This window comes from Argentina silus (genome assembly GCF_951799395.1).
Source record: "Argentina silus genome assembly, chromosome: 11".
NCBI classification, from domain to species: domain Eukaryota; kingdom Metazoa; phylum Chordata; class Actinopteri; order Argentiniformes; family Argentinidae; genus Argentina; species Argentina silus.
Genome location: NC_139665.1, coordinates 258,923 through 283,922, shown reverse-complemented (window position 1 = coordinate 283,922; position 25,000 = coordinate 258,923). Strand labels below are relative to the sequence as shown.

The 25,000-nt window shown below is 45.9% G+C and overlaps 5 protein-coding genes across 6 annotated transcripts in view; 2 read left to right on the top strand and 3 right to left on the bottom strand.

Annotated features, from left to right (window-relative positions):
- The window catches only part of krit1 (KRIT1 ankyrin repeat containing), a 12,972-nt gene extending 11,155 nt beyond the window's left edge, over positions 1-1,817 (bottom strand). The window contains exons 1-3 of the mRNA XM_083680114.1: positions 1,550-1,817; positions 789-955; positions 333-489 (exon numbers count right to left, since the gene is read on the bottom strand). Of these exons, the coding sequence (XP_083536240.1) occupies positions 333-489; positions 789-890 (259 nt within the window). The 5' untranslated portion in view covers positions 891-955; positions 1,550-1,817. The remainder of the gene's footprint in view (positions 1-332; positions 490-788; positions 956-1,549) is intronic.
- A 786-nt stretch (positions 1,818-2,603) lies between these two features.
- Positions 2,604-5,408, bottom strand: LOC310811858 (protein rapunzel-like). 2 transcript variants are annotated; one of them, XM_083680197.1, is made up of 2 exons: positions 5,292-5,390; positions 2,604-3,683 (listed from the first exon to the last, which is right to left on the bottom strand). In XM_083680197.1, exon 2 carries the CDS (start codon positions 3,654-3,656, stop codon positions 2,967-2,969), a length of 690 nt encoding a protein of 229 aa, XP_083536323.1. In that variant the 5' UTR covers positions 3,657-3,683; positions 5,292-5,390; the 3' UTR covers positions 2,604-2,966. The 2 variants fall into 2 exon arrangements, with proteins under 2 accessions (XP_083536323.1, XP_083536322.1); XM_083680196.1 differs by having other exon boundaries at positions 2,605-3,683; positions 5,333-5,408.
- Positions 5,409-6,946: 1,538 nt separating this feature from the next.
- LOC310811679 (1-phosphatidylinositol phosphodiesterase) lies at positions 6,947-10,870 on the top strand (the record flags this gene model as incomplete). Its single annotated transcript, XM_083679924.1, has 4 exons — positions 6,947-7,009; positions 8,937-9,034; positions 9,278-9,848; positions 10,604-10,870. The coding sequence occupies exons 2-4, from the start codon at positions 8,967-8,969 to the stop codon at positions 10,868-10,870; spliced, it is 906 nt and encodes a 301-aa protein (XP_083536050.1). The 5' UTR covers positions 6,947-7,009; positions 8,937-8,966.
- A 1,071-nt stretch (positions 10,871-11,941) lies between these two features.
- mrpl9 (mitochondrial ribosomal protein L9) lies at positions 11,942-16,223 on the top strand. The gene is made up of 7 exons (XM_083680730.1): positions 11,942-12,233; positions 12,776-12,935; positions 13,561-13,685; positions 14,109-14,162; positions 14,525-14,626; positions 14,988-15,071; positions 15,324-16,223. The coding sequence occupies exons 1-7, from the start codon at positions 12,135-12,137 to the stop codon at positions 15,897-15,899; spliced, it is 1,200 nt and encodes a 399-aa protein (XP_083536856.1). The 5' UTR covers positions 11,942-12,134; the 3' UTR covers positions 15,900-16,223.
- Positions 16,224-16,335: 112 nt separating this feature from the next.
- prcc (proline rich mitotic checkpoint control factor) lies at positions 16,336-22,758 on the bottom strand. The gene is made up of 7 exons (XM_083680729.1): positions 21,822-22,758; positions 21,654-21,701; positions 20,969-21,478; positions 20,168-20,260; positions 19,452-19,598; positions 18,500-18,565; positions 16,336-18,292 (listed from the first exon to the last, which is right to left on the bottom strand). Exons 1-7 carry the CDS (start codon positions 22,149-22,151, stop codon positions 18,206-18,208), a joined length of 1,281 nt encoding a protein of 426 aa, XP_083536855.1. The 5' UTR covers positions 22,152-22,758; the 3' UTR covers positions 16,336-18,205.
- Positions 22,759-25,000: the final 2,242 nt, after the last annotated feature.

The following is a 25,000-nucleotide window of genomic DNA, read 5'->3' as shown; positions in this document are numbered from 1 at the left end:
GACAGAGGGTAACAGAGGAGGAGACAGAGGGTAACAGAGGAGACAGAGGGTAACAGAAGAGGAGACAGAGGGTAACAGAGGAGGAGACAGAGGGTAACAGAGGAGACAGAGGGTAACAGAAGAGGAGGCAGAGGGTAACAGAGGAGACAGAGGGTAACAGAGGAGACAGAGGGTAACAGCATCAGAGATAGCCTTCAGTGTCTAAAGCAGGGACTGTACAGCAACTCAAACATTGTTATTTGTCACTACTCCTACCTTCATGCAAAGACCTGGAAAAAACTCACGTCTCGTGTATAATTTTTTCACTTGGAGAGCAACATGGATATACTTACCGATGAACCCCTGGTTGTTGGAGATGGGCTTAGTGGTTTCATCAACGTAGTCCAGGATAGATCTGGCCGTGTCGCCATCAGTGTGAATTTTGGTCGCCAGTAAAACCTTCTTCCTCTTCTTCTCTTTTCCTTCCAGAGGGATTTCTATCAACAGGATCTAAAAGAGAAGTGACAGAACGGTTTCACAGGTGACGTCACAGCCAGGGTCCAACCGTCATGACGCATTGCTGGAGTCATGGCCTGGCAGTAACACTCCTGTCTCTGTCCCAGACCCAGATTAAGACTAGATCTGGATTAATAGCATCATCAGCAGGTCATCTCCATTGAAGATGAATTGTAGTCTAGGATTAGCCCAGAGAGTAGCCACACAACAGGCAGGTGTGCAACAACGTCAAACACCTGAGTCTGTGGGAGGAGAAGAAACTAAACCAGACGGTTCAGAACCGCTGGTCTCACCTCATAGGCTTTGGCCCGATACTCCTTAGAGCTCAGACTGACTTGGTTCTTCGGACGAATTACTGCGACAAACACATCTTCCAGCTGGTCTTGGTTGCCCATGGCGATGGCTTGCCTTCAATCCCTACCAGACATCATACACCAGCAACATCTGACCAGCACCATGCCTGAAATATAGGTAGAAATAAACATGTTATCAATCAGGGTGTCGCAAAACTTTAGTTTTTCATGACTGTAGGACGCCTACAGTTGCCCTATCAAAGTAATAACATTACAAAGGTTATAGTGTAGATTCTCAGCAACAAAAAAAGATGTTCAACAAAATGGGATTCTCTTGTAAATCCTACTTCAACCACTTGCTATTGTTAAGTTACTGTGACTGGAAATGAATAAACTATTTGGTAACATGGTATGAAAGAGAATCCTTTTTCACAAAGCTTGAATTTCAAAAGTCCAAAAGTTAGAAAAGTTCAAAAGTCACGCCCCGGAAACCAGACACCCCATCGCCTTCCTGTGCAGACAGCTGTTGGTGTTGATCAGATCAGAACCAGAACCTCAGAGTCTGGAGACGCCAGGCTGAACCATCTGAACCATCAGGACCATCAGGACCATCTGAACCATCAGGACCATCTGAACCATCAGGACCATCAGGACCATCAGGACCATGGATCTCAACATGGTTCACGGTTTAGGGGAGATAACAAGTCGTAGAGCCTCCTGTAACATGAAAGGCTCTGGAACATTTGAGTTTCGAAACGTACCTGAAATGACGACTTCTCAAACTTTAGAAAGTGTATGTTATCGGAATGTTAATGTTCCTGGTTCTAAAGAGTCGGTACAGGGGAACTTCAGGTAGTCCCAGGGAGGGAGGAGAGGTTTCTCACAGGCACAACATCCCGTTGCTGACAACAGCAGAGCGGAATGGACAAGAGGAACACAACTCCTCCACTGCCTCGTTTTGACAACTGCGTCCTCTGGTGGCGAGGTGGAGGTAGTGTGATATGAAATATAGAAGGCATACATAGACAGCACAGTGTACAGTGTATATGACTGTTGATTAACAAACGTTTTCTTCACTGTCGTTCGGTTCATGGCCCATGTAGTATTTAACATTGCCAGTCTTGCCATACAGTTTCAAGTACAGTAACATCACCAGCAATTGTCCCCACACACTATTCTGCAGCTCTAATATGCAGGAGCATTTTCTGCTTCGGGTTTTGAGAACCAAAGGGCAGTGTTCTCATGCATGTGGTGATTGTGGCTACTCTTGATATAGTGATCTTGTATGTAATGATTTGCATGAAAATGCAATGATGCTGGAAGACGTGCATGAGTGTGAGTGTGTGTTGAGTGTGTGTGTGTGTGTGTTGAGTGTGTTGTGTGTGTGTGTGTGTTGTGTGTGTGTGAGAGAGAGGAAGAGAATGTGATTGAATGAATAAAGTCAAGTTTAAGCTTTTGCCTCGAGACATATTTGACTGATCTTTTCTAAGGATTAACCACAAACACATTAACTTCCCTTGTTCAGCATCCTTCCTGGAGTAGAGGCTGTCAGGAGCTCAGGGGGGGGTGGTGATCTGGGGGTATGGTGACTTGGGTAACTAGTAATGCCTCTGGTCCTCTGTAAAGTGTCATGTGATTATGGTAAGGACATGACTAACATTCAACATCAAAATACGCTATGTCTTCCCTTCCCGTCTACAGTCGATAACAACGACAATGATGACTCACACATCAGCATTTCTAAGTCAAATGTAATAGTAAAATAAATACATTGTCTTGGATCAATTACAAGAGCACTAGTGTTACACTCAAAGGAATTTTGCACATGTAAGGTTCATTATTTAGGCTTCTTTATTGAAGACGGTGTATAAAACATGGACAGATTGGCAGGTATGCATGAACATAATTATACAAACTTAAGTGGTCTTTTCAAAACAAGAACTTTATAGACATTATTGACAATGGTCAGTGGACGGCAATACATGACATTCATTTTAAGTGCATAAACAGACTCAGCGATATTGGATTGCTCTGATGAATTTAGTTTTATACTTCATATATAAATCATATGTCCTCTACTTGGTTCAATGGAATGAGTCTGGTATCTGAGAGTGAAAACCTCTTCTCTACAGTTTAACCAACAAAACTTCAGATCTCATCATCCCTCCCTCCTTTCCTCTACGGTTTACTCTTCTCTGTACACTGAGCTAGCACTTCCACCATCTTAGCCTGGATGTCTTCCACGCGCTTCGCCCACTTCTCCCTGACCTCGTCCTCGTCGTCCTCGGTGACGGCGGTGTACGCCATGAGGGCGATCAGGCCGATCTGGAACAGGTGACCCAGGTGGGAACACCTGTGCTCCATGACCCTGCGGTCCCCTTCGCAGTGCTCCAGGTACACGTCCAGCAGTGGCCTCCCGAACAGCGCCCCCACCCCCATGACGCCCCGGTAGTACACGTCCAGACTTAGGTCACTCTTGTCCCTTTCGTAGACCCTCTCGTATTCGGCCATGTGGCGCTGGGCGCCCTCCGCATCCTTCCTCACCAGGGTCACCATGCTGCTGAAAGCAGCGTACTGGTGCTTGATGTACTCCTCATACTTGCCGAAGGTCTCGTTGACCTCGTGGATGCGGATCTGTCGCAGGCACTGCCGGTTCTTCTCTGAGATGCTCTCTAGCTTGCTGTGGACCTCCTGGAAGTCCTTGTCCAGGGCGTGGGCCTCCTCCCCCACCAGGCCCCGGCGCGCGACCACCACCAAGGATGTCACGATGCCGAAGAGAGGGTCGATAGAAGAGGCAAAAGAGGATACCTTCTCCACGTAGCCCAGCACCTTCACGGCCGTCTTCTTGACCTGCTCCGCCTTGGCCATGGCTGCTAACCTGGGTGTTCTGACTCTCTACGGGTGAGAGAGAGAGACAAGGGTTAGGGTTATTAATGGGTTAGGGTTAGGTTATTAATGGGTTAGGGTTAGGCTTATTAATGGGTTAGGGTTAGGTTATTAATGGGTTAGGGTTAGGCTTATTAATGGGTTAGGGTTAGGCTTATTAAAGGGTTAGGTTATTAAAGGGTTAGGCTTATTAAAGGGCATGGGTTAGGTTATTAAAGGGGATGGGTTATTAAAGGGTTAGGTTATTAAAGGAGATGGGTTAGGTTATTAAAGGGTTAGGTTATTAAATGGTTAGGGTTAGGTTATTAAAGGGTTAGGGTTAGGTTATTAAAGGAGATGGGTTAGGTTATTAAAGGGGATGGAGGTTGACATGTTTTGATGGAGGTGAGCTGCTCTGCCTCAGGTCTTACATACTTGTATTCAATGTAAAGACAAATAAACAGACGTGACTTGATGTGTCACATTGATCACAATGTTTCACCTCTTCCTCAGCTATTTCATAAGGGTTAATGAAAATCTGTTTCTACGGAGCCCCTAAGAGGTCATGGTGGAGAAAAACAAACAAACTACCACTTTAATCCATCTCCTCAGTTTATTATTTGCTTCCCTCGATTTAATAAATCATGCCCTCAAATTAATAAATCGTTCCCTCCAGTTTTCTATGAGGATACAGACCAGCGCTTGTTGTGTGAAGAGTTGCCTTCAGAAGCATCCCAGTGTTATTACTGTTAACACTGCAGGGGATGCTGGGACAACAGGCCTCTCAGGTTGCTACATGCCTATCGAAGGCTCAGAGAACACAAGTATCTGACACTGTTCAGGTGTCATTTGACACTTTAAGCCTGAATACCTCTCCTACAGTATGAAGCCCCTCGTTAGCAATAACATGACACTTTTATCCAAAGAGACTTACAGTAACTACATTTACATTCAAGTCATTTAGATGCTTTTATCCAAAGCCACTTACAATAAGTACATGTGTCTCAGTAAGTGAATCAACTCTACATCAGTCATCATCAGTAAAACCTTCCAGAAAGTCACAGTGCTGGAGAAAGGACTTTTTACTGGAAATCTAGGGTGTTAGGGTGTGGAGAGTATTCATATATTTTGTGTATAGCCCATGTGTACTCAAACCCACATCCTGAGCCTCCCAACACAGACGGTCACATGACCACTGTAGCTGAATGGCTAATCAACTATTGCTTCTACAAGAGAGAGAAGTGACATTTCATTCATTTGAAAGGAGTCTGTTGTCCTGGTGACAGTTTAACAGGGTTTACTCTCAGGATGGCTGTGATGTCATCAGCCCAATGCAGAGAAAAGGAAACTCAGGGGTGTGTCCCTGGGCAGTTTATCATAATCATTGACCTTATATTACACCGGCGATACTAAAAAATAAACCCTCCATAGATAGACCCTAGACATCACACAACATCACATATTATCAGACCTCTATTTGTCATTGATCATTTGCACTAAAAGAGTTCTAATTTATTTGTTTTGATCAGACTCCATGTATTTCCTGATCTTCAACCACAAACATGAACCATAACCCACTGGATTTCTCTTTGACAAAAATCTGTCCAAACAAAGTTTCCTTTCAGACAAAATCCAAACCGTTTTTGAACAAATCCATTCCAGAGGCCCTGGTGTCTCACCCGAGGTGCAGCTTCTGTCCTTCTGAACCTTCTCTCTACTTCTCTTCCACCATTTTCCTCCTCAGTCCCCAGATAAGTCCCGCCCCCTTGTTCCATATCAGGAAATAACAATGAGGAAGTGACTCATGTGTGCCCTGTGCTGATTGGTTGGGTGAATGACGCTCCTTTGTGGCAGCAGTGCGGGGCCGGGGCGGGGGGCGGGGCCGGGGCGGGGCCGGGGCGGGGCGGGGGGGGGCAGTGGGGTAGGGGGGCGGGGCGGGGGGGGGTCTGTTGTTTTAGGCATATCAGCTTTACCCCAGTCTTCAACCCTGTGCGGGTGTGAACCTGGGACCGTCACGTCGGCCGTATCATATCACAGTTTCTGACGTTGTGTGAAAGTAGTGACAGAGCCGGGGGCGTCTGCTGTTAGAATACCGTTAGACAGCACCTTCCAAGACCGAAACGTCCAGTTACTCTCATTCTGTAATCATTACGACAGAGAGAGAATAAGACAAAGTTATAGAATACGTAGTTTACTCAAAGCTGTTTTCTTTTAGGGGAGGCTTCTTCTCGATAAGCCCGACCGGGTTTCTTAACCTCCCTCTGCACAATTTGTCTTTTCTTTTCATTTTGCCTTTCATTTGTTATTGTTTGTGTGCAAATCATAAATACATAATTCACACGGCAGGAATGTGCCAACAGACCTAGAATGGGATCAGAGGGTTAACATACACCTCTCCTCTCTACCAGCAGATGGGACCTCTTCACTTCAACCATTGACTCATTTTTCTGTTCACATGCAGCGGTTTTGAATATGGAAGATTTGTTTAGCTTAATCTGTATTCATTGTGCAATGACAGCAGATACATATAAATCAATTCAATCCACTTATTGTATGAATGAGGAATTTCATTATGCAGACCACAAGACCTCTGGTAACAAGCTTGGTTTCATTTGGCCCCATTATGTTCCTCTTCAGTTATGAAAAGAGGAAAATCTCAGGAAGTCTTTATAACATTCTTCTTTCATACAAAAAGAGTATCAGTCATTTCAATGTTCAATAAAAAGCTACAAGCTCAGTAAATGTACTAAAAGGGTACAAAAAGTAAAATGGTAAATGATGAAGATATGAATTTGCTGTAATTCATAACAATTTCAAACTACTGTCCATTTATACTGATGTAATGACACACTATGATGGTAATGAATAGGTAGACTTTAATTTGTGGATCTGTGTGTGTGTGTGTGTGTGTGTGTGTGTGTGTGTGTGTGTGTGTGTGTGTGTGTGTGTGTGTGTGTGTGTGTGCGCACGTGTGTGTGTGTGTGTGTGTGTGTGTGTGTGTGTGTGTGTGTGCGTGTGTGTGTGTGTGTGTGTGTGTGTGCGTGTGTGTGTGTGTGTGTGTGTGTGTGTGTGTGTGTGTGTCTGAGTACGCTGAACAGTGGGTCTGAAACAGTGGCGTGATCGTCCCCCCCACCCCCACCCCCACGTCCTGGCTTTCCATGGGATCTGCTATATCAACACGCCCACTCTTCTTTACGCCAGGTTAGCTCTCTGGTTCTATATCAACACGCCCACTCTTCTTCACGCCAGGTTAGCTCTCTGGTTCCCTCAGCCCGCCTCGGTCTCTCTCTTCGTTTCCTCTCTCTCCCTTCGGCTGCAGAGTCATCAAGCTGAAGACCCCCACCTTTGGGTTTGAGGTAACCAGCACATCATTCCTACTATTCTCCTGTGGCTGACATGGATGTGGACTGTTTGGTTGTCAGTGAGCTCAGAAAGGTTTAGCTGCCATAGAAATGCCAAGCGGGGGGAACCGAGTTCACATCCTGGTCACTCTCTGCTACACGTTGCCCTGTTTGTGCCCACTTCTATACAGCTTCTATACAGCTTCATGACTTCACAATCTCACATGTCTGCTGTGATTGAGGTCTGTATTGGTGCAGTCTGGTTTAGAAGGAGGGTTGAGGTCTGTGTCAGAGAATGTTGTCCATTTTAAAGAATCGAAAATAGAAACTATTTTGGGATGAGAAATTATTGAATGAAATTGAAACAGAATTTACCCTTACCCTGTTTAGGAGTTGGCCATCGTGAGAGAAGAGGGGTGTATTGAGTTCTTCTACACTGTCATCAACATAGAAACAACCAGCTAATTATTAATAACATTATTTATCTTGTTACTTACACTACCACAGTAATATCAGCATGAGGAATGTGTGGCTTTGTACGGAATTTAGCCATTGTTGAGATAACATACAGTATGGCCTAATCTATCCCAACATTTCAGAGAACTGTGTGTGTGTGTGTGTGTGTGTGTGTGTGTGTGTGTGTGTGTGTGTGTGTGTGTGTGTGTGTATAGTTTCCCTCTAGACAGGTGTGGTAGCAGACAGGTGTATGGTTTTCCACGAGATTAACTCCCTCCCCAGTAACAGCTGGGACCTTACCAGCTCAAAGTACACGTTAAGCTGACTGTCTAGATATTCAAACCAAATGTTTTAACTGTATGAGTAAATTAGTAACAGTTACTCATTTATTTGTTTTATTTATTAATTTACAAGATTTATTTAACCAAACATGACATGATATAAGTTAGAACAGTGTGCACCTGTGTCACGCTTGAGGGTTCTGTCTGGGGACTCCGGCCACACGGGTCAGGTTCTCCCAATCTGCCGGGATCACCCTCATCCTCACCCTCATCCTCACCCTCATCCTCACCCTCATCCTCACCCTCATCCTCACCCTCATCCGCTGCACCTGTGTGTTCTGTCCCCTGTTGCTATTTATCCTGTGTGTTCCCTCTTGTCCCTGTATGAGATTCTCTCCGTATCCTCCCCGTTGTTTTGTAAGTACCTGTCTGGTGATCTACCTTACCTGTTTCCCCCCGTTCCTGTATTCCTCGTCCAGTTTATCCGCTGCTTGTGTAGGGAGTATTTCTATTACGGAGCGTTGTTCTCCTTCTTTATTTTTGTCCTTACTCCCAGTGTTTTGTTTGTTCCCGTGTCCCCTCCTTATTATTAAATACACCTTCTAGTACACTTCGCGCCTGTGTCCTGAGTATCTCTTCGCTTTTGGGTCCACCACACTACCCCCACCCGTAACACACCTGCATGTACACTGAGCAGTTAAACACACATAAGGAACTCTGTCCACAGCTTCTAAAACATTTAGGACAGTTGAAGGAACGTATCTCCTGCTCACCCAAAGCAGTGTGAGTTCCCTCTGTATCCACAGAGCCAACACTGGGTGTGTATGTCCACTCTGATAGGTAGAATTTAGGCTGAATATCTACACGGACACAAGCAGGAATAACACAATGTAAAACATTTTAGTTTTGTACTTTGTTTTGTTCCTTCAGTGCATGTGATATGGGAAGGTCCACGTTTGTGGCATAACAAGAACATTCATTCATTCAGTCTCTCTTTCTCTCTTTCTTTCATTCAAAACACTGTAGGCTAAGATTACATTATCAGATAACTTCTTTCAAAAACTGTTTACACTTTATTCCTAGACCTATTCCTAGGCCTATTCATAGGCCTATATTCCGGTATTGCACCCAAAATACAGCTAAAGCATCAATCATTTCCCAAATGTCATTTTAAATGTGTTCTTGCTTGTCTTGACTCTAAACAGCCCTTGTGTGAAGAACTGAGCTAACCAGACATGGCCGGCGCCAAAGGAGTCGTATTGACTACGGTGAAGGTGCTTCTACAGCTGATGGTCTTAGTGGGGTGAGTACATGGTTTCAGGGGTAGTCCTATACAGATTGAGAGACAGTTGTTAAATAAAAGATGATGTTCGTAATATAATTAACCAACTTTGGGATTCAGGGTCAATATATTGACCTTGCACCAGTGTCACCAGGGAGGCTGGTGGAGGTAGAAATCGGAGGACGGGCGATTTCTACCTCCACCAGCCTCCCCGGATCATGACCTTACATGTACATCAACGATCCTTAACCCTTCCTCCCGCAGGCTGATCAGCGTGAGCGACAGCGCCATCCAGAGGCCGGACTACGATGACACTGCCACCCCTGAGTTCCTGAACCCCTCCTGGATGGCGGGGATCCCTGACAGCCGCCTCCTCTCTGAGGTCACCCTCCCCGGGACCCACAACACCATGGCGCTCTACGGTGGCGCCCTGGCAGAGTGCCAGTCCTGGAGCCTGGCCTTGCAGCTCCGCGCCGGCGTGCGCTTCCTGGACATCCGCGTCCGTCACGTCCGTGGGAACCTGACCATCCACCACGGCGTGTCCTACCAGCGGGCGCACTTCGGCCACGTCCTGGAGGGTGTGTCCGACTTCCTGCAGGAGTTCCCCAGCGAGACGGTGCTGATGCGGCTGAAGGAGGAGTTCAGCGAGACGTGGGACATCTATGGCGCCGTGGTCGACTACATCCACCGCTACGCCAGCTGGGACCTGCTGTGGCACAGCCGCCTCACGCCCACCATGGGGGAGGCCCGCGGGAAGCTCATCGTCCTGCAGGACTTCTCTGGGCCGGACCTGGGCATGCGCTACGGGTCCCTGGACATCGCTGACGACTGGAAGGTAGAGTGAAGAGACAAAGACTGTTGGATCCATTAACTTCTACAGTATAGATCCTAAATATACAGTATAGATATACTTGTGTGTTAGTGTCACCCTGCAAAACTGTTTGTCACAGTTTGTTTACCTTGCCATGAAAGGCAAGGCATGAAAAAATTAACTTTTTTAGGACTTGTACTGTACCAGGGGAGGCAGGTGGAGGTAGAAATCGGAGGACGGGGTCATTGTAATGCATGGAACGGAGAAAGGAATGGTTTGATACCTCCACCAGCCTCCCCTGTCCTGTGGACACGTTTTTACACTCTGAAACGCGTCCATAGTGACTATGCTTATTCTGCATTAAACCATCATGTATGTTTATTTTTGTGCTGGTGGTGTTATTATTATATATACATTTATTATTATTATTATTATTATTATTATTATTATTATTATTATATGTACATTCATTATTATTATAGATACATATATTATTATCATTATTGTTATCGTTATTGTTATTATTATTATTATTATTATTATGATATATACATATATTATTATTATGATTATTATTATGATTATTATACATATGTATTTATGATTATTATTATGATTATTATAATATGTACATTTATTATTATTATTATTATTGTTATTATTAGTAGTAGTAGTATTATATATACATATACATATACATATACATATACATATTATTATTATTATTATTATATATACGTATAATTAGTGTATTATCTACTTGTACGTTGTGTCCCCAGGTTCCTACTCTCCTCCATGTGGCTGAGAAGTGGCAGAGTGTTCATGAGCACCTGGCGGCCGCCGCCGTGGGGAACAAGGCGCAGATCTTCAACACGTACGGCAGCGGCGTCGGGATCTTCGCCTACCCCAACGCCGTGGCGCAGCGCATCAACGTCCGTCTGTACGACTACCTGACGGCCAGGACGGGACAGAACAGCCGCTTCGGAATCATCACCACCGACTTCCCCGCCGCTCCTCTCCTGCAGATCATCATCGACTTCAACTGAGAGATGCCTTCATCTCTCCCTGCTCTCCCTATTAACACACCATTATGATGATGAAATGATGAAATGATGAAACACAGGGACCTTTTTGCTCTGTGTTTTGTCCCAGTACAGACCAGGTGTCTGTTAGTGAGGCAGTCATCTCTGTTGACTCAACAACTGTTCACAAAGTTGTTTGTGTGGCATCTTCTGAGTTGACTGTCACTTTTAGATCCTAGAAAACTAACATTTGCCATTCTTAGACATTTAGACATTTAGACATTTGTGTTTGTTGAACATCTTTGAGATATTTATGACTATTGTGGACATTGTTACAGCTCTGTACAGCAATGACACATACGATGGGACAGGAAACAAGAAACACATTTGTCAGTAGAAATAAATCACTAAAATCAGCATAACATCAAATAGTTTGTGTTTGAATGGACTTGTTGAAGGAATAGATTGTATGAATGGAGAGTTTTAAAAAAACGTTGAAAAAATTAAAGTTGTAGATATAATTTACCTATACTCAAACCAGTAGAGGCTGGTAGAGGTAGAAATCAGAGGACGGGCTCATTGTAATGCATGGTACGGCATGAGAAATGTGGTTGATACTGTTCCTCATTCCATTCCATGCATTACAATGAGCCCGTCCTCTGATTTCTACCTCCACCAGCCTCCCCTGACTCAAACAGGTGTAATGATAATATTTTTCACACAGTAACCTTGGCTTACACCATTCTTTATCAACAATGAACAACCTTATTGACCTTCAAGGTGACTGTATCTGTTCATGTGTGTATTTGTAAAACGTTCCACTCTCACCCCCCTTCCAGTGTATTAGAGAACACTGTGACTGTCGCACCAACGTCCCTCTGTGCTTCAGTCACAACATTGTCCTTCATCTACCTTCATCCTCTCCTCAGCCTCCTTCAGTCCTGTAACCGTGGATTATGTGGAGGCTGTAGTCAGTTCCAGCCTCCAGCCTCCCACCAGCAGGGGGCGGAACGCGCTGGGAGGTCGGTTACGACCCGCCGTTAAACAGAGAAGAAGATGAAGAAGATGAAGAAGAAGAAGAAGAAGAACGTGTCGCTTCATTACTACGTAGCTCCTCCGCCGCGGACCTTCACGATCTTCACTCATTCTGGTTCAAATGATCAAACCGCAGATTTACAGTTGGTTTTAATGAATCATCACCACGCCGTGTTTGGATGATGTTACATTGAGATGTGGATGAGCTGTATTTAACAGAACCTGGACGGACGTTAGTGAGTCTTCTGAGAGCATGTGGAGCCGCGCTGCCCTTCAGGCGCTGATCGGGACCAGACCGTCCCCGTCCCCGTCCCCGGCCTCCGCCCGGTGGCTCTCACAAACCACATGTCTGGTAAGAAAAACTCATTTCTTGTAGCTGGAAGAACGGAGTGAACTAAAGAAGAGCAGGAAGAGATCATAATTCCCTATTCGCGAGCTGTCAGCCTGCAACAACTGTGGAGTTTATTCTCCATTTGTCGGGATTACAGATGGATCGTAGTGCAGCACAATGTCGTTTAACTATGAATATCGCAATATGAACATGGGGAATATCCATCTCACCAGAGACTGAACTCTTTCTTTGAAACATAAATGCGCTTGAGATGCACTTGACTCGTACATGTCCTCTGCATGCAGACATGTGGTTCATTTGGTGATCGGAGTCAGTTCCTGTTCTTTACTTTGACTTGTTTTCAACCATTTCGAGTGGAAAGATCAATGCAGCCCTAAAGGTTCATTTATGCTTTTGTCGATTAACCAGTGACGTCTAGTCGACACTTGTGTCCCACCTCCTGAACGGTATTATGTTGTTTAGTCCCAGTATTTCCAGATGAACAATGTTGTGATAGCAGGAACTGAAAGTGGTTTTTAGATGTGTGTGTCTCTCTTCTGTAGAACACGGTGGTGGTGGAGCGGTGGTGGCAGGTCCCTCTGTCCAAAGAGGACAGTCCGCCCAGGCTGTACACCCGTCGGCACCAGGTCTATAAGGTGGTGGAGGACAAGAAACACAGCCCCAAGGAGAAGATGGAGCTGATCCTCACACAGACGGTGGCCAGTAAGTCTACTGCTCTCCTGAGGGAGGTTTAGTCTACTGCTCTCATGAGGGAGGTTTAGTCTACTGCTCTCCTGAGGGAGGTTTAATCTACTGCACTCCTGAGGGAAGGTTTAGTCCTGATGAATGGTTTAGTCCTGAGGGCTGGTTTAGTCTACTGCTCTCCTGAGAGAAGGTTTAGTCCTGAGTGCTGGTTTAGTCTACTGCTCTCCTGAGGGAAGGTTTAGTCCTGAGGGCTGGTTTAGTCTACTGCTCTCCTGAGGGAAGGTTTAGTCCTGAGGGATGGTTTAGTCTACTGCTCTCCTGAGGAAAGGTTTAGTCCTGAGGGATGGTTTAGTCTACTGCTCTCCTGAGGGAAGGTTTAGCTCATGGCCTGTCTGGCAGAGGCATGTTCAACGGGAGTCACACATACATCTCCAACCTGCGTCTTCTGTGTTGCCAATGCTCGCAGTTAGATGGCGACGCTGAGTTATTTCAAATTGAGGATTGAGATTATGACCTCATCTCAGTTACACATGACAACAATAGTCATCAATTGTCCAAGCAAGCAGACATCCAGCCGGCTGTGACTGGGTTAATCACATCAGGAGGGTATTCATTATGCCTGTTTATGCTTCCTTGTTTCCAGAGCTGGGTGGGAGAGGAGACACAGTGTTTGTTAAGAAGTCTGTTGGCCGTAACAAGCTGCTGGCCCAGAACCTGGCCGTGTACCCGTCTCCACAGAACAAACTGATGTTCGCAGAGGAGCTGAGGGTGAGGAGACACCTGTGTTTATGGATGTCATGACAGTGTGTCGCTAGCATATATTAAATCTATATAATGTATAGTTAGCATATATTAAATCTGGCAACGTGTTTGGAGAATGAAAAGCCGCGCTGACCTCCAGAAGCATCTTTACTTTGGTGCGTATTGGTGGTAACAATATATATATATTTCTTAGGCAGCTTCTAAGTACTGAATTAGATTTGGAGAAAAGTGTTTTCAATGCACCATTACATGATGTAGTGGTAAAATATTACAAGTCATGATTCAGGGTCATTTCTGCACCAGATTGTACTTGAGTTGACTTAAAGCTACATTGTTACCTGTTGTCTTAACTAGGTGGAGGACATCACACATTGTTCCATGTTTCTACTGTACTGTGGATGTTGAATCAGTCCTAATCTCCCTCTCCAGCTTCTACATGAGGGGCGGCCGGACGAGAGGGTCCAGACACGCACAGGCCAGCTGGTGAGAAGCAGAGCGGGGAGGGGAGGGGAGGGGAGGGGAGGGGAGTGGAGTGGAGTGGAGTGGAGTGGAGTGGAGTGGAGTGGAGTGGAGTGGACCGGACCGGACCCGGACCCGGACCCGGACCACGGCTCATTACAATGAATGGAATGGAATAGGGATGTTTGATACCATTCCTCATTCCATTTCATGCATTACAATGAGCCCGTCCTCCGAATTCTACCTCCACCAGCCTCCCCTGGTGTGGACATCCTTTCTACTTCTGATACCCAGAGAGGAAAACCGACTGTCTGTTAAAGACTGTCTCATAAAGCTGTGTGTGTGTGTGTGTGTGTGTGTGTGTGTGTGTGTGTGTGTGTTTGCAGACGGTGGAGTTCCTGAAGAACATTGAGGTGAAGATTCAGAAACAGACCTCCATTGAGTATGACATCACCAAAGAGATTGTCTGCAGGCAGATCCTCAAAAAGGTAAGACTGGCCTGGTAGTTTGTTTCACCTTCCGTTTACACTACAGGTACACACACACACGGTACACACACACACACACGCCCAATAGGTATTAGCACACTCGCTATATTTAGCCGTTTATTCAGTGATTGACTCATGTATCTGTCAGACCAGTAGTACAATCTCAGTAGAATTATTCATCATCCTTAAATGCTTTTATGATTCATTCTGAAATACATTGCTGATTGTGAGTGAAAAGGCATTGTATTCAGGGTTTCTGTTTCAGGTGTTTATTAATTCTGTCTGTGTCTGTTTCAGGTGTTTATTAATTCTGTCTGTGTCTGTTTCAGGTGTTTATTAATTCTGTCTGTGTCTGTTTCAGCGGGGGATATTAGTGCCACCTCATGCTCTTCGTCTTCCAGATGAACCAATCAGATGTCTGGGAGATTACTGGTGTGAGATTACGGTATGGGTCGACCTCCTACAATCTATTTGTATCTAAAATGGGATTTTCATCTTGTTTAAGTCGTTTTCCCGCCCAAACGTCTGGATTTCAATCCATACAGCTTTTGTTTTCAATCGGCTCATTTACAGATGAATATGAATCTGGTTCAAACCCAACAGGGTTCTGGTGGACCATGTGTGCATGGCTGCTGCCTAGAAACTGGACTCATTTCCAGAATGGTTCTGATTGTGTGTGCGTCTTGTGCTTTCCCAGGTGAACGGGGTAGACACGGTGCGGGTCCCCATGTCGGTGGTGGCCTTTGAGGATCCCTCAGCGAGTCACGCCAGACTGGTGAGGAGGCAGAAGCAGGAGGCCTCAGAGGCTGCCGTTTCAGAGGCAGCCGCGGCCTCAGAGGCTGCCGCAAGAGTAACACCAGTGGCTGTTGCACCTGCACCTCTAGTGACTGCTGTACCAGGGGTAGCTGCTCCTGAGGCTGAAACTACTCTGGCAGCTCCAGTTCTAAAGGCTTCAGCTGCACCAGAGGCTGCTGCACCAGTAATACCAGAGGCTTCAGCTGCTCCTCCTGCCCCAGAGGCTTCAGCTGCTCCTCCTGCACCAGAGGCATCATCTGCTCCTCCTGCCCCAGAGGCTGTAGCTGCTCCTCCTGCCCCAGAGGCATCATCTGCTCCTCCAGCCCCAGAGGTATCATCTGCTCCTCCAGCCCCAGAGGTATCAACTACTCCTCCAGCCCCAGAGGTATCAACTACTCCTCCATCTGCTCCTCCTGCCCCAGAGGCAGCTAAGGAAAACAAAGTGGTACCACCCACTGAGACCCAGAAGAAAGAGTGAGAACTTTACTGTCAGAAGTCTGTAACTGTATCATGACTAAACGCTCATGTACCTGATGTTTACTGTTTGATGGCTGCCTGTTATTGCAGAGGATGTAAATTAAAGCAACAGTAGATATATTTTGAAAGTGCAAGATGTAGTTATTTCATTAAAAACTCATGTTTGCACTGGAATGAATCTGTTTCATTGTATTTCATATACATGATGCGTTATATTCCATTTACCGTAAATACAGGTTTTCTAGGCACATGGGAATCCGTTCTAGATTTGAACTCAGGGAGATGATTTCTGTTGGCCACCAGAGGGGTGTGACTTTCAGCAGAATGTAACCTAGTTATAGATAACACTTCAGCACAGGGTTCAAAGATATGAATACAATACCTTCCATAAGTTGCAAACTGACGAGATCAACATCACAAAGGGATAAAGCCAGGTGATCAAAGACATGTCTTTTAATTTCAACAGCACAACACCCACACGTAACAAAGCATAGGGTAAAAACAAAATGGCCTCTCCCCCACCTCTTACAGTTAAGATATGATACAGTAGCATACAGGATGTAACGCCTCTCTACCCTAGCTAGCTCACCAACCAGAACAGTGTTAGTGCCTACAGCAGTGTCCGTTGTGCCTTTATGGATGACAGTCAAAAGACGTGTTGCTGTAGCCTTAGTTACGGTGCTTCTGGTAACGCTTTGTCAGTAGACTACTTTAGCCTGACCTCGGCCCACCTATGAACATGATTGTTAGATTGGGATATTATTTTTTGCAGTCACTTTACAGGAGTGTTGGCATGAGGAGACTTAAACAATGATGAGCTGGTTTATCAATTACAAGGAACAGAAAATACTTGAGAACTGCTGTTTCTGCATGTTTCTGTTGCGTTCACTGAAAGGAAACAGCACTCTGCAACCCAGCTCTGTCAAGGTGACTTCTTCAAGTTCCCTGCATTGACTTGCCCTCAGTGATCTGAGAGGGCTGAATGGGTACAGGACACGCCCTCCAGCCTGCTGTGATGCTGTTGGCATCTATTTTCTTACCCCCATCTGACAGTTTTAAATCCTGAATGATACTTTACAGGACCAGGGGCGGGGGAGCAATGTTGAGAATCAAGACACAGAGATGAGCTGATGAGTGAATTGATCCCATTAGAACCCTGGGCTAAACAAAAACAAAAGCAGCGAACCTCGCATCCCCCAGAAACCTGGACTCCCCCACTAATAGGGCGGCCTTGCTAGCAAGCCGTTTTAAAATCGGGTCGGCTAGCAGGGTCATTAAAATAGAAAACAAATCCAATTTTACATCCATGCTCCCTCAAGAGAACGCAGACCTATTCACTTGTAACACCGACAAGATTCTCCACAGCCTGAGAAACCATGGCAGTATTTTGTTTCACATTGTGACACAGTTCATGAAGAGCATCATTCCTTTACAGTCCAGTTCATTGGCAGTGGACAGGAAGAGACTCACTCCCAAGAATCCCAAGATATAGAGAGAAATATTTTCCTTGTAAACTGGTCAGGTTGAAGTACCTCTACCACAGGGTTAGTCACCAGAGGATGATCTCTCTACCATCTAAATACTGACGGAAGGTTTTCAGTTGGACAATTGCATAAACCAATCACATGGGTTTCAACTCTGGTTGGTAAAATGTCCATTGGACAGGACTGAAGAGCAGGTTGATGTTCTATCAATGAAAACAGGATAAAGAAATACGGAGGATGGATACCGCCTCAGGAGGAAGAAATACTGAAGAAAAACACCATTGGTGGTTGCAACATTGTCACTAGTGAAATAAAACTCCAAACGAAACAAGGCTGTCCCTCAGCTTGGGAAGTCGTCACTATGATTGATCGTAGGAACTGTCTCCCAGGAAACCAGAGTATTATGTGACAAACGTGAGCAGCAGTTTCATACTATTGACTGATTTCCAAAACAGGGGTCACACCTAACAGCCAACCAAAACAGGGGTCACACCTAACAGCCAACCAAAACAGGGGTCACACCTAACAGCCAACCAAAACAGGGGTCACACCTAACAGCCAACCAAAACAGGAGTCACACATAACAGCCAACCAAAACTACTGCAACGCAACAATGATTAAAGTAATACAAACTCTGGGCGGGAAAACATATCAGGGGACAATGGGGAAAGTCAATACTAGCATTTCCAAGGAAGGTGTCTGTCTGTCTGTCCTCTCCTCTCCTCTCTCCCCCACAACAAGGTTACAGTAAGATCCACTTTGTTGAGGAAGTCTTCCTGTAGTGTGTTGTGTTCGTATCTTCAGGGGAGGGTTCTGCGTGTTTCTAGAAGCCGTACTTGGCCTGCGTTTGCCGGCGGGTCAGCTTGTTCTCCGCCCAGTTGTTCTTCAGCTCCAACTCTCGTTCCTTCGCCTACAACCACAAATGTTCACGTCTTAAAATCACAAACAAATCCAGATGGAATAAAACATCAGATACTGCATGTTTCATATGCTGCTTGTTGCTCATCCTTAAGCAAGCAAAAGAGGGGGCGGATGGGGTGTTACATGGTTTGCCAGGGATGAGATCACGGGGGGTGCAGGTGTTATAAGTAACGTGAGGTAAAGTTCCTGGTCTCACCTGGTGGATGAGGTACGTGATCTGGTGTTTGCGTCGCTGTTGTCCTGTGGGTTGGTCTCCTTTTTTCTAGAGGCACAAGCAGAGGTCAGAGGTCAGCCCTTACAACAAGTCAAACTGACCAGTGAGACAGTAAACAAGAAAGTACAATACACACAGATCAGGAGTTGTCATGTAGGGGATAACAGATCTTCTGTGACGTTCAGTTCTTCTTCTGACAGGCCTTGGCTAGTTTGTGTGAGTGGCTTGTTTCCCTGCGGTTGAGTTTGTACGGAAGGTTGTGGTACAACGTCTCTGCTGTCAGACTGGAGGAAGTGTTGGGCAACATGGAGGCAGAGCTGTGTTCTCTTTTCAGCCAGTGAGAGATTCTGCATGTGCGCACGATTTGAAGAGGCAGCTACCATAGACAGAAAGGCGAAAATCGGTGGCCCCTGGCCCCTCCCCTAGAACACCCCAGTAACAATCGTCCAGTAACATGTTTGGGTCCAGACCCCTCACCTTGACCAGTAACATGTTTGGGTCCAGACCCTCACCTTGACCAGTAACATGTTTGGGTCCAGACCCTCACCTTGACCAGTAACATGTTTGGGTCCAGACCCTCACCTTGACCAGTAACATGTTTTGGTCCAGACCCTCACCTTGACCAGTAACATGTTTGGGTCCAGACCCCTCACCTTGACCAGTAACATGTTTGGGTCCAGACCCTCACCTTGACCAGTAACATGTTTTGGTCCAGACCCTCACCTTGACCAGTAACATGTTTGGGTCCAGACCCTCACCTTGACCAGTAACATGTTTGGGTCCAGACCCTCACCTTGACCAGTAACATGTTTTGGTCCAGACCCCTCACCTTGACCAGTAACATGTTTGGGTCCAGACCCTCACCTTGACCAGTAACATGTTTGGGTCCAGACCCTCACCTTGACCAGTAACATGTTTGGGTCCAGACCCTCACCTTGCTGAAGGACTTGCGCTCCTGCTTCTCCTCAGTGATGCTCTTGGTCATCCACTGCTGGTTGCCGCTCAGCTGATCATCTCCCTTGATCTCCAGGAACTTCACCTCCTCCTTCCCCCTGTTCCTCTTCCCCTGCAGCCTCCGGAACTGGGAGAGAGAAGACCAGTTAATCATCCATCATGACCTCCATGTTTGATAGAGTCGATGAGCACAACACACAATAACACCTCAATGGAGCAGACCATCCATTAGCCAAAGCACCAACAATGTCTCTTGTATGATAATGAGACATTTACGGCACGCTGGCGGTGAACTGAGATGAGATGCAGCCTAATGAACAGAAAGAGGTACAACTTTAGGTTTTTAGTTTGTCATCTAAATGCAAATGTTATTTTCAAAACACATTGAGCATCAGCAGATGTGAGATTTTTTTTTTTAAATATATGTTTTTAGGGCATTTCTGCTTTATTGGGATAGAGACCGTAGAGATTGACAGGAAGGAGGGAGAGAGATCCGTACACAGAGACTGATGGCCCTTGTTCTTCTGGAAGGTTTTACTGATGTTTAGTTGATTCACTTACTGAGACTCATGTACTGATTGTAGGTCGCTTTGGATAAAAGTGTCTAAATGAGGTAAATGTAAACTGAGTGACTATGACAACACTATGACAACACTATGACAACACTATGACAACAACACAAGCAGACATCCTTACCGCTTCATCATCAAACAGGGAGGAGGAGCCAGGCTCCTCTGCCTCAGCCAATCCCAGGTCAGGATCTTGGTAGTACGCCTGGTTGTAGTAACCCTAGCCAATAGGACACAGGTTTTATAATCAATGCAAAAGATAAACAGTGGAAAGAGAGACAGGCGCTCAATGGGGCTGTGTAGATCACACCAGAGTCAGGTAACGGCTGAAGACACACACACACAAAGTGTTTCTTCGACCTGTTTCCTTTTTTAGGTAGATGATGCCCTGAAGAACACCCACCGCCAGTCAGAATGTCTTTATTGTGCATTGAACCAACGGTGTCACTGTGTTTTTGGGATCTATGTAATATTTTCTTTGTCTTGTAGTACCACACATGTTACAACATATTTGCTAGCCTGTGTGTCTCAATGGGATGGAAACATAAAAACAAACATTTAATTGACAAACTGCGGTCAAAGTCACTTGAACTCAAGTCAACCAAAGTTCACAGGAATCCATTCTGGGTAGAACACCTAATGCTTGTACATCACTATCATAAGACTCAAAAACCTTGGAATTGTCTGTTAATATTCACGATAACTGTCTGTTCTGACATTTCACAACAAGAACAACAAGACCAAGGTTGACACAGGGGGGTTAATTGCATAGCCTCAGCTTTGTCACATGTCACATGGCTGGAGATAAGACCAGCCATCTTAGCCACAACACAGACCTGACACACACACACACACACACACACACACACACACACAAACAAACTGTCAGTCGGAACACCTCTTGACCTCCAGTATGCACGGCCGTTACCTTGGGCTCTGGTCCAGCCGATGGCTGCTGGTACTGGGGATGGAAGGCCCCTGGCTGTTGGCCACCCCCCCACGCCCCACCAGCCGCTTCCGGGTTCGACCCAAAGTCCAGAGGAGCATCCGACTGGAAGGTACCACTTTCTGTTTCAGGGGGGCTGGGGAGCAGGGCTGAATGGACCGCAGGCTCAGGGTCCAGGCTGAACCCCACGGCAGGGAGGGGCTGGGCGCTGTCCCCCAGGGAGAAGTAGTTCTCAGGGGCCAGTTCTTCATCGCTGTCCTGCTCCTCCGCTGCTATCTGCCTGGCCAGCTGCAGGGCGGCTGATTTGGCCGCTGCCTTGATGGCAGAGGGGGAGGCGCTGGAGCCAGGGAGGCCCGGGGAGGGCTTGGGAGGCTTGGTGGCCTTGGGCTCCGGGCGCTTGGTGAGGGTGTGGGGCACCAGGGCTCGCTGGAGCTCCTTCACAACCAGGTTTTTGGGCTGGGGAAGGAGGGAGGAGAGGCCACTGCCTGGACCCTAAGAGATAACAGAGGGAATTAGAGAGAGAGAGAAAACAGCTGGCAATGTGGTGCATTCTGCCATTTGTCACTGAACAATGCACGCGCGCATGTGTGTGTGTGTGTGTGTGTCTGTACACACACACACACACACACACACACACACACACACAGAACAATGTCTACATCTTTACCTGGGGAGGGGCCTTCTTCCTCACTGGTTCGTCTTCATCGGAGTCTGACTGTTGGCAAGACAAAGTGGATCAAAAGTGAAAACAGTTCGCCTGAACGGATCAATACTATTCTACTTGTTTTTATGTTTACAAATGAACAGCTGAAGTGCGGGTGGAGTATAAACTCACCTCCCCTCTCCGGATCTCTGGTATGGTGATCTTGACCGGCTCTGTTCGCTTCCTCGGCTTGGGCAGGTCGAAGAGCAGCCCCCCCCTGGACGGCTGGGTCGGGGTCACTGTAGTTTCGTCGCCATCGTTTGACAAATTGTTCAGAGATGGGAAGTTTCCCTTCGCCACTTTGCTGGACCCCCCTATGTTTCCAGGTGCCTCTGATGCGGGTCTTTTCGGGGCAGGGAGACGAGCAAAAAGCCCCCCCGGTTTGCTCTCCGGTGCGACAGCGGGGCTCGACGGTTCTTCGGAGTCGCTGTCGTCGCTGCTCGCGTAGGCAACCAGAGACATGGTCGAGGTTTCTGCAGCGGTCGGCGGGGACAGGTCGCTGGATAAACCCCCACTTCAGACCAAATGAGTTGGCCGCGCCACTTAACTAACGTATCCGGAACAAACGGAGCACACTGACTAGCAACAACGTAGCTCACTAAAACGATAGAAAATCAAGTTTTCTAGCTACTTATCCATCGTCAAAAATGTCGCCAGCTGTTGTGTCCCGCCGCTCAGTCCCTCTGCCCCGCCGTACCGCGGCGTAGCTCGCTGCTCATCCCCCCGATCACCTCCAATCACCACCACTGGATGAGGTCAGCTAGCTTAGCCAGTGGATGAGGTTAGCTAGCTTAGCCAGTGGATGAGGTTAGCTAGCTTAGCCAGTGGATGAGGTTAGCTAGCTTAGCTTAGCTGGATACTCGTCGCTACGCAAAGCCACCGCAAGGTGGTTTTAACTGGCTGTTCATTCAAATGCCAGCTAGCTTACTCCGTCTTACCGGTAAAACGAATGTTATGGTAGAAATCGTGTCAATACTTCGTGAAATATCTCATAAAGCGACGTTAGCCGCTGCTAGCCTGCTAGCCTGCGCTCCTGCGTCTGAACCAACAGACGGAGTTGAAGCGGCTCCTCCTGCGCTGCGTCTGTCTGCGCAGCGGCCCGTCGGTCTGGAACGGAGCCTCGGATGGTTATTAACGACTTATTAACCAGTCAAGTGTATTATTATTATGTTGGGACTGTTAGCTACATGTACAATGTAAAGGTCAATCTGAATTTATTAATGTTTTGCATGAAAAATACCTTGTTGGTTCATTCAATAAAATGCTTATCTCTTCCTATGCCTTACAAAACGATGCATTTCCCATCAGGTGTTGTTGTTGTGGAGTAGTTTGGCCCAGGACCATGTTTAAAGTTCAGAGGTTGAGAGGTTAATCCTCTGGAACCTTTTCCAGCCCGATGGGAAGATCTGCTCAACAGAACAGGCCTTATCTGCGTGTGATTGGTTCTGTCTGATACAAGGGTCCTACTGGAAGATCTCGACTCCAACTAAGATGGTGTAAATGTGGCGGAGATGTTGACATGTAGCATAATGAACACCGGCGTCTCAGACAGTCTAGACAACAGTAACTCACTTCACAGGTTCAGTGGTATTGCACTGGTGTACATTTGGTTCTACATGGGATTAACTCCAGTGTTATTAACCATGTTATAGACCTAGATATCAATGTTATTAACCATGTTATAGACCTAGATATCAATGTTATTAACCATGTTATAGATGTGCAGCAGTGGTGTGATGTCCACTGGTCAGAGCTCAAGGTCATCTACACAGAATCCAGCCGTAGACGGGGCAATGAAATGCTTAGGGCAAGCTAGCTCCTCAACAATGCATCAAACAACAATCAAACAATCAACAATGCAATAAGATAATAGCAATAACAGTCATATTTAAAAAATAATAATATAATCATGACATTTATTAATCATCATCAATCAGAAATATCAGTGGGAGTTAAACAAGCATTTCAATCTGATACCGTTGACTCAGTCCTCAGGTTGACTCTTTGTCTGGTCCGGTCCGGTCCGGTCCGGTCCGGTCCGGTCCGGTCCGGTCCTTGAGCTCAGCGTCTTTTACACCGGTCTCACACCTTCTAGTACTTGGTATGCCCACAGCTTGACTTCAAAATATAATCCTAACCCTAAATAGAACCAGAATAACCCTAAATAGAACCCGACTAGAATTAACGAAGGCTAGTTGAGAACAGCGCCTTGATCTTGCGACTCTGGCCAATCTGAAACGGAGGAAAAGTTTGACAAGTTAGACATACTGAATCCCCATCAGGCAACAGGTGACCTTTTGAAAGGTGCTGACCATCGGCAACTGCTCAAAACTGATCCTCTCAAACACCTCATCTAGAAAAGGTGGGTGCATATCTCGGCAAATAATGTGCCATGCATCAATTTCAATGAAATTATCTAAACCACAGAAAGATGTACAGCACCAGTCAAAAGTTTGGACACAAACTTGCCAAGAGTGTGCAAAGCGATCATCAAAGCAAAAGGTGGCTACTTTGAAGAATCTAAAATATAAACCATATTCTGGTTTGTTTAACACTTTTTTGTTTACTACATAATTCCATATGTGTTCCTTCATAGTTTTGATGTCTTCAATATTAATCTACAATGTAGAAAATAATAAAAAATAAAGAAAAACCATTGAATGAGAAGGTGTGTCCAAACTTTTGACTGGTCCTGTATATGCTTGCAAAATAATGTTTCGTCCATCGTGCTATCAATCAACCAATCAATCAACCAACCAATCAATCAATCAACCAACCAATCAATCAATCAATCAATCAATTAATCAATCAATCATTAATGTCCATGGTGCTTATTTGCGAGATCAGTGGTGGAAACATTACCCAGGTAAGCCTTCAACTGTCCACTGAATTGTCATGGAGAACTCAAGCAAAGTTTGTAACATTAAATTTTGTTCCCAAAAGTAACCTTAAAACAGTAAAACATCAAACATGTTCCATCTAACCCTAACCCTAACCCTACAAGCCCTCTCATGTGTTATTGTGAAGACGAGGGCTTGCTAGTAAAAAGGTACTGTCCTAAACTCTCCTGTATCCTAATATACGGCTTTGAACTGTATGTATCCCTTCATCTTCCATCGCAGATTGAAGACCCATCTCTTCAGGCTACATCTTAATTGTCTTAAAGATCTCTTCACCCCGACTACCCCTCTGTACTAACCCTAACCCTAACCCTAGAGACCTCTTCACCCCCACCCCCTACTGTAAATAAAATTAAATTTAAAAAAAGTAATTCCTTCATCTAGCATTGTGACTGCCAAAGGCCCTAACCC